The 17,020-nt window shown below is 33.2% G+C and overlaps 1 protein-coding gene across 1 annotated transcript in view; it reads left to right on the top strand.

The window, feature by feature from the left end:
• LOC148628992 (uncharacterized) overlaps positions 1-17,020 on the top strand; it is a 78,433-nt gene that overhangs the window by 7,773 nt on the left and 53,640 nt on the right. Inside the window, exons 6-9 of the mRNA XM_088542031.1 lie at positions 1,377-1,478; positions 6,800-6,910; positions 12,083-12,304; positions 12,635-12,792. Of these exons, the coding sequence (XP_088398157.1) occupies positions 1,377-1,478; positions 6,800-6,910; positions 12,083-12,304; positions 12,635-12,792 (593 nt within the window). The remainder of the gene's footprint in view (positions 1-1,376; positions 1,479-6,799; positions 6,911-12,082; positions 12,305-12,634; positions 12,793-17,020) is intronic.

The following is a 17,020-nucleotide window of genomic DNA, read 5'->3' as shown; positions in this document are numbered from 1 at the left end:
GATGGTAAAGGAAAATTATTGACCAAACTATACGACAAACGTGATGACTTTCATTCCGTATTGTCAACTTTCCTTTCTTCAGTGGCAACATTTCTTCAGCACTTGCGTATGGAGTTTTCATATCACAACTCATACGTTTTCTCAGAGCTTGCCGTAACAACGTAGATTTTTGTACCACGCTAGACTTCTTACAATAAGGCTTCTGGAAAATAGTTATGTTGCTATAAGTTTGAAGTCATTACTAAAGACGTTTTATGGTTGTCATCATGAACTCGTGCATCGTTACAATGTATCCAGGAAAAAATCTCTGTGCTTTTATTCTTCATATGCTAAACCTTTTTGTTTGATTTTTAGACAGAGATCAACTTAAACACATTTATACAAAGGTTATCTTTAAGATCCACTGATAAAGAAAATATACTGTCTAAACATTACTTTACATGTATCGCATTGAATGGCCGTTTGGTAATCAAAATAACGTATAGCTTACCGGTCCTTAAAATTTTGTTAACTTCTAATTTTATATTAAATTGAAGAACATTTCGTAATAAGGATTGCATAGTTTTGTTTTTCGGAACATGGAACAAATCTCAGTTTCTACTGTGACGTATCATCTTTAAACAATCCTAATTTTGGGGATTTATACATCGTATCTACCCAAAAGATCTTGAGAGAGTAATCAAGTTAACCATGGTTATAGCGGCAATCAAAAGAATGTAATCTAGGGACAAAGACCAGACAGTGTGCCTTTACCATCGATTTCTAAGTGTAAGTCAAGATATTAGGCTGACTTCACAGTGTCTGTAAATTATGTAATATCATTTATCCCACTATCCCGGACTTGACTTTTTATGAGCAACTCGGCGGGTGTTTCTAAAAAAAAGCTTACCCTACCGGTTCACCTGGTCAATGCTCCCAGTTTTTAGTGGAGTCCGAGTTGCTCATTTGCTTTTGTTACTTTGTATATATGATTTTAGTTACTTTATGCTGTTTGTTGTGTATGTCTGTTTTGCATGTCTGGTATTTGTCTGGTATTCTTTTTATTTCCGCTATAACCTTGGTTCTCTTGATTTCAATTCTATATCGCAGTTCGATAACTTTAATAAATTTTTCAGCAATCTTGGAGCAAGGTAGTAGACATAAAACAAATTAGTTATCTCATTAGCTTTTTTTTTTAAATTCTCGTCGATTTTGGCAGCTCTAAAAGATAACACATACCATTATTTCAAGTTTGTAATGTTACTTTCATTTTACTGCATTTTTCTTTTATGTCGTTTAGATTTTTAAATTAGATTTCGTTATAACTGTATTACACGTCTAACACAAGTTACATTTTAGGGGTCAATGGTACTGTTTATTGTGAGCATATTTTGCAGGTGTCGAAAACCTTGAACTATACAGCGACTTAAAACCTGTTTATGTCTCACCTTACCACGAGTCGGAGACTAATAGCCCTTACTCCGTCGTTAGGACAGACAGTAAGTATTAACAGTTTTTTAAGTATATTTTTCACTTATTATTATAATATAAAAGAGAACACTGGCATAAACAATTTACTATAAATTCCTTTTTCAAAGGAAATAATGATATAATTGTGTGATCATAAGAATGATTTTCTAATGTCAATGAGGCAATGATTCAGATGCAGAAATAATATTTTGTCATATAAAATAGAAATAATACATGTAAGGTATGGTGTAGTAATTATTTACACTTGGGTTGGCTTTTATATTCGTACCTTATACTTAGCTAACGCTTAGTATTTAATACTCGAATATCAAGATCCAGCTAATAGGTATATGTACAACATGTACAACACTATACTGTCTGGGACGCCATAACTGTCTTATCTGATCAATTATATTTATACGTGGTGCTTTTTTTCTTTATATTCGGTACTTCCTTATTTATATGCGGTTGTACTATCTTTATATGTAGTGATTTTATCTTTATATGTGGTGGTTTTACCTTTATATGCTGTGGTTTTATCTTTATATGCGGTGGCTTTACCTTAATATGCAGGGGATTTACTTTTATATGGGGGGGTCTCATCATTATATGCAATGGATTAACCTTTATATGCGGTGGTTTTATTCATATATGCAGTGTATTTTTCTACTTCAGCACTCTTCCTTATATGCTGTTTATACGTCTTTATATGCTGTTCAAACTTCATTATATGCTGTAAAAAGCTTTGATTATCTCATTGCAAGGCTTGAATGTTCGGAACTTTGAAACATGATCAATTTTGCACATCACAATGTTAAAAAAATGGAGAATCTTGTACAATCATTTTAAGGGGAAAAAATAGCACCCGACATTTTTAGATTTCTATCTATTTCTCATATGGAACAGTTAGGCGTAGTGGATACAGATCGGAAATGATGCAATTACGTCTGGAATTTTTGCCTTATGGAAGTCGAAAACCAAGTAAAAATGGTGGAAATTTCGAGATTCCGAAAGAATTACTTAACAAACATATAAGAAAGCAACTTCACAATTATGGACATCAGATAGATTCTTTCTGTTTCTGAAAGTATTGTGTATAGAGAAAAATGAGGATGTACGAGTTAAGGAAATGGCGAATGAAAGTTTTAAGTAGGTCAATGAGTGCCAAGGCTACATCAGTTTTCAAAGACCCCGATGTAGCAAAACATTGTCTGCTATACATGACAAATATGTTGGCGTACCAGCAGACAAAGCCTAAAACGTTTCACATCCAGTGTTTATTTTCAGAGACATATACTTCTACCACACTCTCCAAAGATGAGAATGTAGAAAATCATAAATCTGTGCTATCCTCTTTTGGTCTCTCTGCCAAGGACGATGATTGTGATTTACTGTTTATGTACTGGATTCTTACACTCCACAAGAATCCTTATAAAGAACGTTACATGACTGGATCTGCAAAATGTACACCAAACCTCTTTCAAAACATTTAACTTTTATACTCACAACTGTCAAAGAGGGTCTGTGGTCCTACCACAACTTTTGTTACTCCCGTAGTGGTATTAATTCAATGTGGAGACAATTAGTTCAAGACTATTATCAGAATAAAATAGCATTGAAACCTATGATTTTTCAACACTGTTTACTTTTATTCCCCATACTCAGCTACAGTTAAAATCCCGACTTAAAAACATTGTACATTGTTGTTTTTCCAAAAAAGATGGTAAACCTAGATACTAATATATAGTTCTTGGTAGAGATTCTTCATACTTTGTAAGAAATAATTCCAAATCATCTTCCAAATATACAGAGGAAGATGTTTACAAAATGCTGGAATTTTTAATCGACAACATAGTTGTCCAGTGTGGTGGACGTGTTTTTCAACAAACGGTCGGCATTCCAATGATAACAAATTGTGCTCCTTTACTTGCTGACCTGTTCCTTCACTCTTATGAGACTGACTTTATAGCTGATCTGATCCGAAAAAAATAGAATATCGTTTGGCTACATCCTTTAATCTCAGTTTCCGCTATATAGATGACGTATTATCTTTAAACAATCCTAATTTCGGGGATTTGATACATCGCATTTACCCCCAAAGAACTTGAGATAAAGGATACTACAGACACTGTGAAGTCAGCCTCTTATCTTGACCTACACCTAGAAATCGATGGTAAAGGAAAACTATTGACCAAACTTTACGACAAACGTTATGACTTTTCATTCAGAAATGTCAACTTTCCTTTCATCTGTGGCAACATCCCTTCAGCACCTGTGAATAGTGTTCATATCACAACTCATACGTTATGCCAGAGCTTGTCGAAACTACGCAGACTTTTTGTATCGCACTAGAACTCTAACAAATAGGCTTCTGAAAGAGGGTTATGTTGCTACAAGATTAAAGTCATCACTACAGAAATTCTGTGGTCGTCATCATGAACTCGTGGATCGTTATGGTGTATCCATCTGCACCATGAAAACTGATTTATTCAATGGGTCATAGTTTTCCTTTCCTCGTTTGTCTACCCCGGACTTGACTTTTTATGAGCAACTCATGGGTGTCTCTAGAAAGGCAGAGGACGCTTACTCTACCGGTGCAGCTGGTCCATGCTCCCAGTTCAGGTTTTAGTGGAGTCCGAGTTGCTCATTTGCTTTTGTTACTTTGTGTATATAATTTAATTAATTTATGTTCTTTGTTGAGTATGTCTGTTTTCCATGTCTGGACTTTGTCCCTGGATTACATTCTTTTAACTACCCTATAACCTATCGCCCACTAATAAATTCTTCATGCATAAAATGTCGCGCTAATCATGGCAGTAATTTGGACATTTTTAAATAGAAGTTGTTGCATGGAAAGGACCGAAAAAAAGTCCTCTAAGACGACATAACTATTTGGACTTCATACATTACCATGTCTTTGACTCCAAAATTAGTTCATCCTCATCCCCGCTCCCATTTTTACGTGTTTGCAAATTGGTCACTTTTTTCTGTTGGTGAGTTTTGTTAGCAACTTCTTATTCATTTAATATTTGTTTTATGACAAAGTATCCAGCCTTGTAATAATAGTTGTCATCCTTGAAACGACTGTACATCTGTCAAACATTTAAATCTAAAAATTGGTTGGTAGAGTCGACTCTGTTTTGAGTAATGACTGAAAAATTCAGTTATGTGATTGAAATTTTAAGAATAAGTAACGTTTCTGTATTTTTGTAATTTCAATGAGACTTTCTCTTTAGCCATCTTACTAGAATTTTTTATTACGTTGGGAGATTCATATATTGAAAGTGGTACAGGGTAAATGATTCTTCAAATCGTAATCTTGTGAAAAAAACATTTTAGGTATTTTAACAAAAAAACATGGTAGGTACTAAAAATACTGTTTCTAAATAAGATCCTGCAACATATATTTACAACTTATTTCCTGGGTGTTGAAATCTTTAAACGTATATCAACTTTTATTTTTGTTTTTTGTTTTTGTTTTTTGTTTGTTTGTTTTGTTTTGTTTCGTTTTTTTTTCTCTGTTTGATTCAGAAGTTTAGCAAACCAGCAGAAATTATTTTATTTTTCATACAGCCTATTACACAAATGTCATCTGTATGCATTTATATTCATGTAATATTGAATGTATTGAAGTTTACCTTTGGAGTTTTCATGAGTACAAAGGCTATCCAAACCAGTTCGCTATTTCATAAGACCAATTCATTATAGTCTTTTATGCTGTGATAGATAATTATTTCTTTAATGACAGAATTACTTGACCGAATATTTCTAGTCATATTTCAGTAATTTATGTACTAAAAAATGATTTAAAAATGTTAGAATACACGATGTGATTACATACATTTTTTCTCTAAAAACAATGAGTAATGGTATAAATTTATTTAATGTCAGTCTCTGTAAAATTCAGGCAGTGGGTGAGGCATGGTTTGAACAAAAAATCAATTCGAAAGTGTAACTTGATTGTTTTCACTTTCAAAATCTAGGAAACATAACAAGATTTTTTATATCATTTTGGTAAATTGAATCATAATTTGACTGAAATGCTCTATAAATAAGCATTTCAAGGGCAGATAACTCTGTCTAAAACCTCATTTTTATTAAATTTTATTGAAAATTTTTTTAGCAAATCCAGCAATGCAAGGATCAAATAATGGTGTTTTTGAATAGAGTAAGCATCATTAAGTGAAAATATATTTTTAAGTAGCACTCCAGAAAAGAATCATTAAAAAGGTGGTTTGAAAGCCTACATATCTTTTATTTTTGATTTTTTGTTTAAAGTGTCAAAATCTGTCACAGTAAACAGAAGAATTCAAAATTAAGGGATATCTTCACAGAGCAGGTAGATTGGAATGAATAACTATACATTTTACCATTATAGACCCATATTACAACTTAATATCAAAAATAAGAATATGTAGCCTTTTGGGGGTGTTTCACGTATTTCAGAATTTTCATGATTCGTACAAAGACTGATACTTAAATCGGTAGGATTTTGACATGCATGTTTCTGATTTACAATCATGTTTAAATTCAATAGCATGTATGTGGTATATTTTTTTTTTTTTTTTGTATTTCACAAGATCGTTTCACACTTTTACCAGATTAGATGACCTTCATTACTCAACTGTCTGACAAAATAAATGGCATTACAAAATGTACAGGAAACCAACCAAATCCTGTGAATAAACTTGAACGTTACTATCTACTCATTATTCTTATTAGAAATGATACCAGGATAAACTTTTCACTTGTTTGTACAAAAGATGACATAAAAAACTACCAAAGACAAAGATCAGTTCGCCGGATCCCAAAATGTGATTTTTTTTCAGAAATGTTTGTCACGTTTTTAATTATCATTAAATAATTATACAAATGGCCATTACGTGGTAAAACGGTCATAATTGATTTTCCGTGATTTATTTCGATTCTAATTAGACTTATTTCCTCATATTCTTGAAATTGTGCACAATATGTCGACTGTTATGGAACAAAATTATGTTGTCACGTCGGTAAATTTGATAAAATTTATCTATCGTGGAAGCATATAACGCTCCAAATGTGGCGCATTGTATTTTCCACCTACTCGTAAATGAACAAACAACTATTCATCGTATCATTATGTAAGATAATTGTGGTGTCAACTGATTTCCGATATTATTTATTTACCTTGTACTGATTTGTTATTGTAACTACTGAAAAAGCAAAATATATATATTAGCAAAGAGCCTGAATTCAATCGATTATTGATCATGGCATGGACAATCAAATTCCAATTGTCGATGGTCAACGACAACGAGTGTCTGCAATGCTAAATTGTCCAAAATTCACAAGTATTTTTTTTACGATTTAGGTGAAGACATGAGAATTTCGTTTACCACAAGCGTTGTTCATAGACCATGGATTCAGATAGACCTTCAACAATTTGTAAAAGTTTATGGTGTTTATAAGCAAGATCTTATGCGTATGTATTATCAAATAGTACAATTCTCAATATAATTACAAAATTTAAAAAGAAAACTGCAACATTTATTTTTACTCGGAGCTTACTGCAAACTAAGAATAATGTGATAATTAATTGGGAAGAGTGGATAACATAAATCTGATCATCTTAATGTGTTCTTTGCCAGAGTGGTTATGTTTTAGTTATTCACGATAACCATTTTGATCGTCACATTTAATATATAATTTTTCTCAATTATTGGTTACTACTTTCAACACAGATTTTAAAGTCTGTGAACGGCGGATTGATATTTAAGTAGTGACGTTTTGTAACATTTTGGTGGGAATAAGTCAGAGAGTAAAATTACCGAATTTTTTTCACAGTGTGATTTAGAAATGTTTACACAGGAAAAATTCGGTAAATCACAGCTATCTATAAAGTAAGTACATTCATTTAAATAACACAGATGAAAACCAATGGACAAAAAGTCTATAGCTCTTGTTTACCTTGTCAATCAAAATTTCTATGGGGTAAGATCAATACCTGATTTTACCTAAAATGTACGCGAGGACAGCTGTAACCATTCTTTTTCAAGAACTATAAATGCTTAAAAAAGCACATGATTAATGCGACTGCGAATCTCACACATTAAACAGTTATGGACATAATTTGAAAACACAACGCCTCTCTTGATTTTAATTTTAAATTCAACAAGTGTGGACACAGACTGGTATTGCCCGAGGGGTAAGTATGGACGCAGACTGGTATTGCCCGAGGGGCAAGTATGGACGCAGACTGGTATTGCCCGAAGAGCAAATTTGATATGTGTTGTCTTGAATGTGTTTGCATCGTCTAGAAAACTTCTCCATTCATTGATATCTATAATTGAATTATGCACATGTTGATAGATATCTATTAACATGTGTTACTAAACATCTAAATGGGGAACAAATTCCAATATGTATTGCCATAAGACAAGTCATATACATATTACAATGTTTCTTCCTTGAAGGTGTACTTGCATGGATGTGTTGAACTTGCTATGTCATGTTAAGGATTGCCCATTTCACTTTAAATAGGTTAGCTTGTTAAAAGTCTGGACTCTCACTTTTTTTAGATTAACAGAAACCTACAGTGTGGTATCTGTCAGTTACAATTGGTGGCTTTTATTTTAAAATGATAAGGATCATAAACTCAAAATCAAATAAGAGCATTTCAATAGTAGTTAGTAAAATCATAAAAAAAATCATAACCATAACTATAAAGTCTTCTCACGAAAACCAAGTGAATATGGACGACGACACGGACGCCGCCGATTGTGACGCCACTTTCAGCACCAAACCAATATACAATGTTTTGCGGTGACACTATTATATCAAATGTATACATATATAGGCTAATTCTGGGGTTCGGAATGCTCCATTTTCAATTCCCTAAAAAACCTGTCAATTACTCCTCCTTAGGACCAACTTAGTAGTGTGTGATTTGTTAAGAATTTACATCTATAAGGTCTTAGTTTTTACATTAGTCCTAGGTAAACAGTTCTCTAGGAAAAAGAGAATAAAACTGCATAATGGAAAAAATTCCCACTTACAATCATGTACTCAACAGATGACATTCGAAATTCTTGTGAAACAAAATTACAATATAGATATATGAAGGTTTTTAAGGCTAAATCCGTCGATACTGGCCCACAGTTAACACTTCAAAATCAATATTTCAATTAAATCTTGTATCACACAACATTAATCAATTTCTAAATAGTTATATACATTTGTAGCCCGAAAAATGTTTTCTTAGACAAAAACCGTATGCTATAGTACTTGTTTTGCAGCTGTATTAAATATATCCAAAGGCACTGTCAGTATCGTTTGGTTTCAGAACCAACGTAACGTGTATGTACATGTCAGCTAAAAGCTGAAACCCGACTTTAAATAAAATTTCTTAGTCTTAGTCTTAATTCAGCAGTTCAAAACACTGTCATTGACTTTTCTTTAGAATCTTTATTTCATTAAATCCTGTAAATCGTCACAATTTAATAAAAGAGTAATACAGACATACACAACAAAGAACATGAAGTAACTAAAATCATACATACAAAGTAACAAAAGCAAATGAGCAACTCGGACTCTACTAAAAACTGGGAGCATGGACCAGGTGAACCGGTAGGATAAGCGTTCTCTGCTTTTCTAGAAACATCGGCCGAGTTGCTCATAAAAAGTCAAGTCCTTAAAACTTTTTACCTGCGTAGAATTAATGTCTTGATACTAAATGAAACCCTCATCCTTTTAACAGAAAAGCGATTCATCCATATTTGTCTATATGCAAATATAATAAAAAGAGTTGACATTTATTTTTAATACTTTACAAAAATAATCAAAAATGTTTTTTTTTACATACATGTAGTTTTATATCAATGTCTGCCCCTAATTTTCGATTGAGTGTATTGTGTTACTCTACATCTGTAATCATATACCGTAAATCTAATTGTGTATTGAAAATCAATGTCTATTGAATATTCTAAGGAAAACATCATCTGACATCACTATGGCTATAAAACATTAAAACAAAACGTACCATGTGCAATGTATTTTAATTTGCATGCACATATTTATACAATATAATAAAATGAGCCCAGAAAAGGAGATTATAATTACAACCTCAATTCAATTTCCTAAACTATTTCTCCATGTCTGGTATTTGTCCCTGGATTACATTCTTTTGATTACCGCTATAACCTTGGTTCTTTTGATTACTCTTCCACTTATTATGCTAAAGGTCAAATGTTGACAATCAAATTTTACCTTTCTCAATGAAGAAATAATACTGAGGGAGAATCTTGAGTAATACAAATACATACACATATATACAGAAACCTGAAAGATAATCAAAGGTTTGTTAAGTCAAGATGTTGTTCATGTTCATACATGTATTTAAGAGTTTTTATTTCAAAAAGACAGTTAACCGGGTTACCCTTAATGTACTTTTGTACATGTATAAAACATACTGGATTTAACACATGTAGACTTGACGGATCCGTCGTACTTGTACATTTCATAATTTATTTACACACAATAACATGTACATTAAGTCATAATGTGACGATTTTCTATAAATCGGAAATTTAACAAAAATGATAAGTAAACTTAAAGTATTGAAAAAAAAAGATTTTGCGGGGTTAACATCTTTAAAAAGAGTAATATTTGCATGTGCAATGTTTAAGTATGAAGATGATTAAAATTAAATTTTTATGTACATGTACAAACTTACCTTTATTTTGCACGAAGTCATAAACAAAAACAAATGGTTAAATTAAAAATCATATTAAGAGTTGTCAGTAAATGCAGACTGATATATACATATATATAGCAAAACTAAAAAGAGTCCCCGAAACTTCATGTTACAGAAATGGGCAGCTAATTGGACTAGTCCAACTTAACAGATTCCTCAATGCCATGTGTTTTGCAACAAAACGTTGAAAAGTTCATATACATGATATACACGTAGGTGTACGGAACATGAACTGAATCGATATCAGAACCCCTTTTGAAACACAAATCCCAAACCTCATATTATCTGTATATACATAGACTACTACTACAATGTAAGAGGTTAGAATTCTGTTCCTCCATACCCCAACCCTAGTCAGAAAATAGCTTGCCAGACAACCTCTAGGACTGCTGGAGTAATAAATAGACCATCCGCTTAGGCCTAAAAAATGTTCCCGGTCATATACCGACCCCTAACCCAAAAGTTTTTATTTGTGATATTGACAAAATAATAATTAAAAAGTCTGCCGATTGTCTTTCAGAAAAAAAAAGAGAAAGTAAAGAGAAACATGTTTTTTTCTATCCTAGATGGAAAAACAAAGAGTTAGAAATACTGATTGTTTATATTTAGAAGCATGTAAACATACATGACGTGACTGTGCTCTTGGTTGTCGATAATCCCGTTTTGGATTCGGCACTTGAAATATTTTTTTTGACCACCGCCATCAAACCAAAAAGAGGCCCAAAAGAGATTTGGACGTGGACTAAGTCTAAAATTATTAGTTGTTTAGTATTTGCATATTTGGTTTCATTGTGTTCTGAGTTTAGTGTCACTATAATGACTTATTTCATTTCAAAAGCTTTAAATAAAAATAAATCTGTACCTACCAACCCTACAAAATTTCAGAATGGTGATCAGAAACATAACTCCTTTTTTTTGGGGGGGGCCTTGGAGATTTCTAATCAATTGACTGGCATGCACCAATAAATTGACTTACCTATCTGTCTTACGTGCACTTGAAAATATTGATTTTATCCCAAAAAGTCTTTGCTGGCTTAAAGATTCAACAAATGCTGTAGGCTGTACAATAAAAGCGTGCAAATCACAAATTGGATCATTAGGTCACGGATCGACATTAAATTACCTGGTAAGGCATTTAATGAATTGAATGAATGGACGTGGTCACATGACTACTATAATTTCCCCGAATATACCATGACCTACATTCACGGGTATAACTATGCCCAAGGACGGTGGAAACGCTTCCATGCTTTAAATCGTCCGTGAGAGACCCCAAATGATAGTCAAGGCGTTAAGAAACCCCTCAATCCATCATGAATTACAAATACCATATATGAGTGCAAATCGAGTCTAACAGTATTGAGTATATATGTTAGCACGAAAACAAAGATTAACTAAGTATTGGTATAATTAGTTGTTGGTCAGCGTCCCTCTTATTGTGAAAATGATTGGCTAAAACTGTGTTATGAAAGATTTTTGGGGATTTTAGTGGTTTATATCCACAAACACCGTCGAATTATCGACTCAATTATCTACAACAATGTTCTAGCTTTATAATGCACGAAATGAAGGGAGTAACGTATAAACGGAAATTGGTATCTTTTTTTAACTTTATTGGTATAGTTTTATATAAATAACATAATTGCAAAATGGAGTAAAATGATTTTTTAATCCCAAAAATACAGTTTACCCAGGTATTTATTATGAGAGAGGTTATTTTGTTACCTAATTGATATTAATGATATTTATTGTAGTTTAATTGATATAACTTTTATTTGTAATGTCCTTTAAGTGTTCCCCGTTATAGAAAATTTTAGAACATGAAAATTTGAAATGTTTCGTTTACACATATGACAAAATGTTCACTAAAGAATATTTTACATGTTTTCTATCATTTTGCAGTTATGAGAGGAAGAAGCCCCTTATGTGGAGTTTACATTAGTATGGAACAGTGGGACTTTCTCAACAGAGGGGCTGAGACATGTTACTTTGGAGTATATTTTTACTTTTTTGAGAAATATATGTGTCGTCGCCCAATTACTGGACAATATGTTACATTGGTCTTAGAGAATGCTGGCACAACACACTCTTTGGAAATGCAGTACATCAAAGTGTACGGCTCAGGTTAGATATACAATCAATTTTTATTTTGCTTGAATAGAAAATGTTTTAAAAATATTTTTGTCATGTACTAAGTTTGAGTTTACTATCCAAATCCTTTTTTGCAAAGAAGAACACAGACCTGTGAGTTGAAAACACAAATCAAATAAAAAACAAGAAAAAAAGATTACAAGCCAAACAAAAAGTTATATAATCTGAAGATATGTATTGAAAATACGTTTGATTCATATAGGATGAACAACTAACAGTTTAATGTATTTTACCATAAACGCTTCATTTGTAAGGTCTATACTACACTAGTATTTGATATCAGGAAAATTCATATGCATTTAGGAACTTGGTGTGGGCAACATTTAGGAATGATTAACGGTAATATTAAAGAATACCAGTTAGTCACGTCTTCAAATCAAAAGGATATTCGATTTATCCGAGCTCTGTTTGGAACACGAGGATGGTGTTCGCACGAATATGACATGAAACCCTGGTTAATGGTATGTATGGATAATAAGAAATCCAGTAAGTAAACCCAAGGAAGCAATTTTTTTCATTAATCTAACTGATTATTTAGTTGACATAAAAAGATTGAAAATTAGATAATTTGAAACTATCCCAAAGTACTTTTGTAGATTTTTGTTTGGCTAGACATATGCTTTTTAAATATCACATACCCGGTTGTTGCTTGATCATATACCTGGGTGACCCTCCTGATTCCCTCGGAACGTCACATATTTAGCACTAACCTAACACCAATTTTAAAGACATCAGAGAGATTTGCGTTAAATATAGAATTTTGTGCAGATAAAAAACGCATACAACATTTTCTAAAAACAAGAGATTCGTTAAATATCCTTTACTCAAATATGTTGTTACAGTAAATGTTAATGTTTTGGTTTTGTTCGCGGATAGTCTGAATATTTACCCTAGATATATGCAAATTAATATATTAACGTCATGCATTTTTGACGGCCTTAACACAGAAATATGGTACCTAAATCAACAGTGTAAAGGTCAAAGACGATTTCTCAAATCTTGGTTATTTCCCAAAATTAGATAAAAACTACTCGATTTTCTCAAATTCGTCAAAAAAAATAGCAAAATATAATGCTACAAGAAAGCGTTCGTTTACGTTACTATCTGTTGGCTCGGCTCGAGTGTAACAAATACCTGCATCGTCCGTTGGTTAACGACATGTTCAGCAATTATTACATTGCACTACTAAGGTGTGACTTCATTTTCAAGAGAACTATCAAGGTCGTAAACATGTCGTTACTCATCATAGTAGCATTTAAATATGCTTGTTAATGATGCACAAAGTATATTATCAAATTAAACTTGTAAGTTGCCAATCCTTTCATGAATCGTTTCATCAACTGACGCACGCGCGAAATTTTGACTTATCCGTATCACAAATCATGACGACCAGTGGTCATCCTAAAGAAAATATTCATATCCTATTAATACTTCTGTGTATTTTTAAAATATATTTCAGATAACGAGTATCGTTTTCCTTTATAAATTCCAAATTGCAGACAAAAGGAATAAATTAGATTTGTTTTTGATAGTGACTTTATCACAGTTAATATGAGTGCTCGCTTTAGCGGGCTCACCTGATATGAGCCATTTATTTATTCCTGTAATATCTGGAGTGAATCTGTTCATATAGTTCATATCAAGAGAAATCTTTGTTTCATCTTCATTATCCTGTATACCCTTCAGAGTACTTTATTACTTCAATTATAAAAACATCTTCATTTTTACGGATATGGACGTAAGTAACTTGTTTTTTTTTTACTTTTCAGAAACTATTGTTTTCGTATCATTATTTTATACCATGTTCGGGATTTTTCTTTATTTTGATTATGATCTTCCTACATATTTGATTTAAATGCTGCAGATGAGCGGTTACTCCCTGAAACACGTGTACAGCATATCGAAAATTACAATATTGTAACACGAGCGGGCTCGCCGGCCGACAGTAGCGGTCCCGTTCGATTGACACTTCTTTTATTTACTCTCTCCTTTGTCAGGATCATTATGATAAGCAAAATACTCAATAACAAGAAAACAACTTTATTCTGGTCCACAAGTTTCCATAGCACCATATGCGGGAACATATGTAGTAATTTATAATTTAACGCATAGCATTTGGATTCTCCGTGTGGTGGGGGATAACTGCCGGGAATTGATAATTTTAAACCTAATATTCAATTTCTTTTTCCAATAATTTTCTGTCTTCGGACATTTCTAGCCAGTTTTGTGGGAGCCATTCTATGGAGCTGTCCTTTATTGTAAATTTTACTTTTCTGAAGCTTTCCTTTTTGGGACTGTTGGTGTCTAATGATAGACTGGCTTGGTAAGATTGGCTGTTGGTTTGCGATTTTAGGTTCCTGAGGCGTAAGGTCTTGTTCTTATTCCTTGGGATGATGACAGTATAGATTCACTGTCACATGGTGATGGTTCAGTAGAGGATAAGTTAAATGTACTTGGGATAACGTGATATCTACAAATATGGACTTTTGAAATGGAATGGTAGATTGTTGGAGAATTGCTGGCTGTAAAACTAGGCACATGGATGAAATTAGTAATGATGACTGAATTTTTGTTGATGGTTGTGGAGCTGATATTGATGATGGCTGAGGCACTGTTTCCTCTCCTCCATAGGGATTTCCTGGTCTCTTGGGTGATTTGCCCAATCTTTTATCCATTGAGAATGTGATTTCTTCATGTTTTCGGTTTTTGTTAACCATTCAGGAACAAGTTGTCTGGTTACTATACTGGACTATAAACTTGATTAGAAGGAATTTGTTACATCATTGACTTCCTACTGTAAGGGGTTACATGAACTGTTGGATGTTTCATCTTTTCATTTCACTATATGTAGTATCACATTTTCTTATATTGTTGTTGTTGATGGCATGGTATTTCAAAATACTTTTCTTTTTTAAATGGCTCTGCATGTTTAACATATGCAAGTTGTGGTACTGACACTTAAATTTAAAGGCAATTGTCAAGTGTGGTCAAAGGCTTAAGTTTGCATTATTATTTGGCTCCACCGCTTCAGCATTTCTATAGGTTTGTATTACTCATTATATAGTATAATGCATAACATCTTCAAGTATTTTAAATATACTGGCATGATCAATATGGCAGTTAATCCACACTGAGAGTTTTTAAGGGTTACTCTAGGCAGGGAAAGGCTACTAACTAGCAAGGGGTGATAACTTTGTTATTTCAAGATTGGTACTGGCATAATTTGTCCAACACTAGTAAATGGAATCACTTTGTAGAGTCTACTTCTTTGGAACTTCTGTTAAGTATCTTTATGACGGACACATTTTTCCTTTATCCTCATTATTACTAACTTCTTTATCATGGCAATTCCTTTAGCCATCTACTCATGACAGGACTGCAACATCTCGGGTAAGGTATTCATGGCAAATCTGCAGCCAACTTCCTCGAGTCAATAATACTACAAATTGTTAAAATAAATAAAACATCTTAGCTGAGCACCTAGAATGGCCAGTTCTACTACTCAACTCTGAACTTAAAACATCATCTAGATCCAATGAGATCCGGATCGTCATAGGATCTCCTTTTACTGGTAAGGGTACCAATGTCACCTGTAACTTCCTGTCAACCATAACAATAAACTGTAACATGTTAAAATAACATTTGTACAGGCAAAAATATAAAAGTCATTGGAATTCCTTCACAAATCTCCTTTTCTGAGTTCAATTTCTCCTTTACTTCACTTTGGACTCTTTATACCAATTAGATGGATTCTTTCTCTTCTAAAGTATCAGTAGGTCAATATGGACTATCTTTGCCTTTTGTTTTGGGGTCTTCTTTGTCATGTAGACCAGGTCATCAATATTTCTGATCACTATGAACGGGCCTTTCCATTTTGGAAGTAATTTTGAACAAACACCTTTTTCCGGCATGGATCAAACAACCACACAGCTTGTCCTGGTTTTACTTCTCTCTTCTTTGCTGCTTGGACATATTGTCGCTTTTGATAACTATTGCTTTTCACCATGTTCTTTCTAGCAAGGGTGTGGGTTTCAACACGACTTTTGTGCAGGGACTTCACATATTCAATCACACTAACAAGATTACCAGCTTCAGGCATTGGCATAATGGCTTGTACAGGCAATATTTCCCTTCCAAGCATCATTCTATTTGGTGTAAATCCTGCACTGCTATGTTTTGATGATCTGTTGGCCATTAATAAGTGAGGTAAGTTCTCATCCCAACTGCTCTGGTTATCTTGACAGTACATTTTAGCATTTAAATTCTGTTAAATCTCTCAATACATCCATTAGCTTGTGGGTGCTCTTCCTGTTGAATTGGTTTTCTCAATTCGCAGTAATTTACAGTACGTTCCTGCATTATTTCGGACTCGAAATTCTTGCCTTGGTCAGTACAAAACTGTAGTGGTGTACCAAATTTGCATATGAATTTATTTATTAGACTTCTAGCAACTGTTTTTGCTTCTTGGTCAGGGATAGGTAGGGCTTGTGTTCACTTGGTGAACAGGTCAGCTACAACTAAGATATATTTATTTCCTCTTTCAGTCACAGGGAGTGGACCAAGAATGTCCCTCGCTACTCTTTCCATAGGTTTTCCTGCAATAAACTATCCCATTGGTGTTTTCTTGGAATGGCTTTTTTTATGCACTGCACATTCTTCGCAGCTTTGAATGAAATCAGTTACAGATTA

Source organism: Perna viridis, chromosome 1 (genome assembly GCF_037379345.1).
Source record: "Perna viridis isolate PV_CMFRI_1.1 ecotype Kerala chromosome 1, ASM3737934v1, whole genome shotgun sequence".
NCBI lineage: Eukaryota > Metazoa > Mollusca > Bivalvia > Mytilida > Mytilidae > Perna > Perna viridis.
Note: the sequence above shows the minus strand (reverse complement) of the source record. Positions and strands in the feature narration are given on the sequence as shown.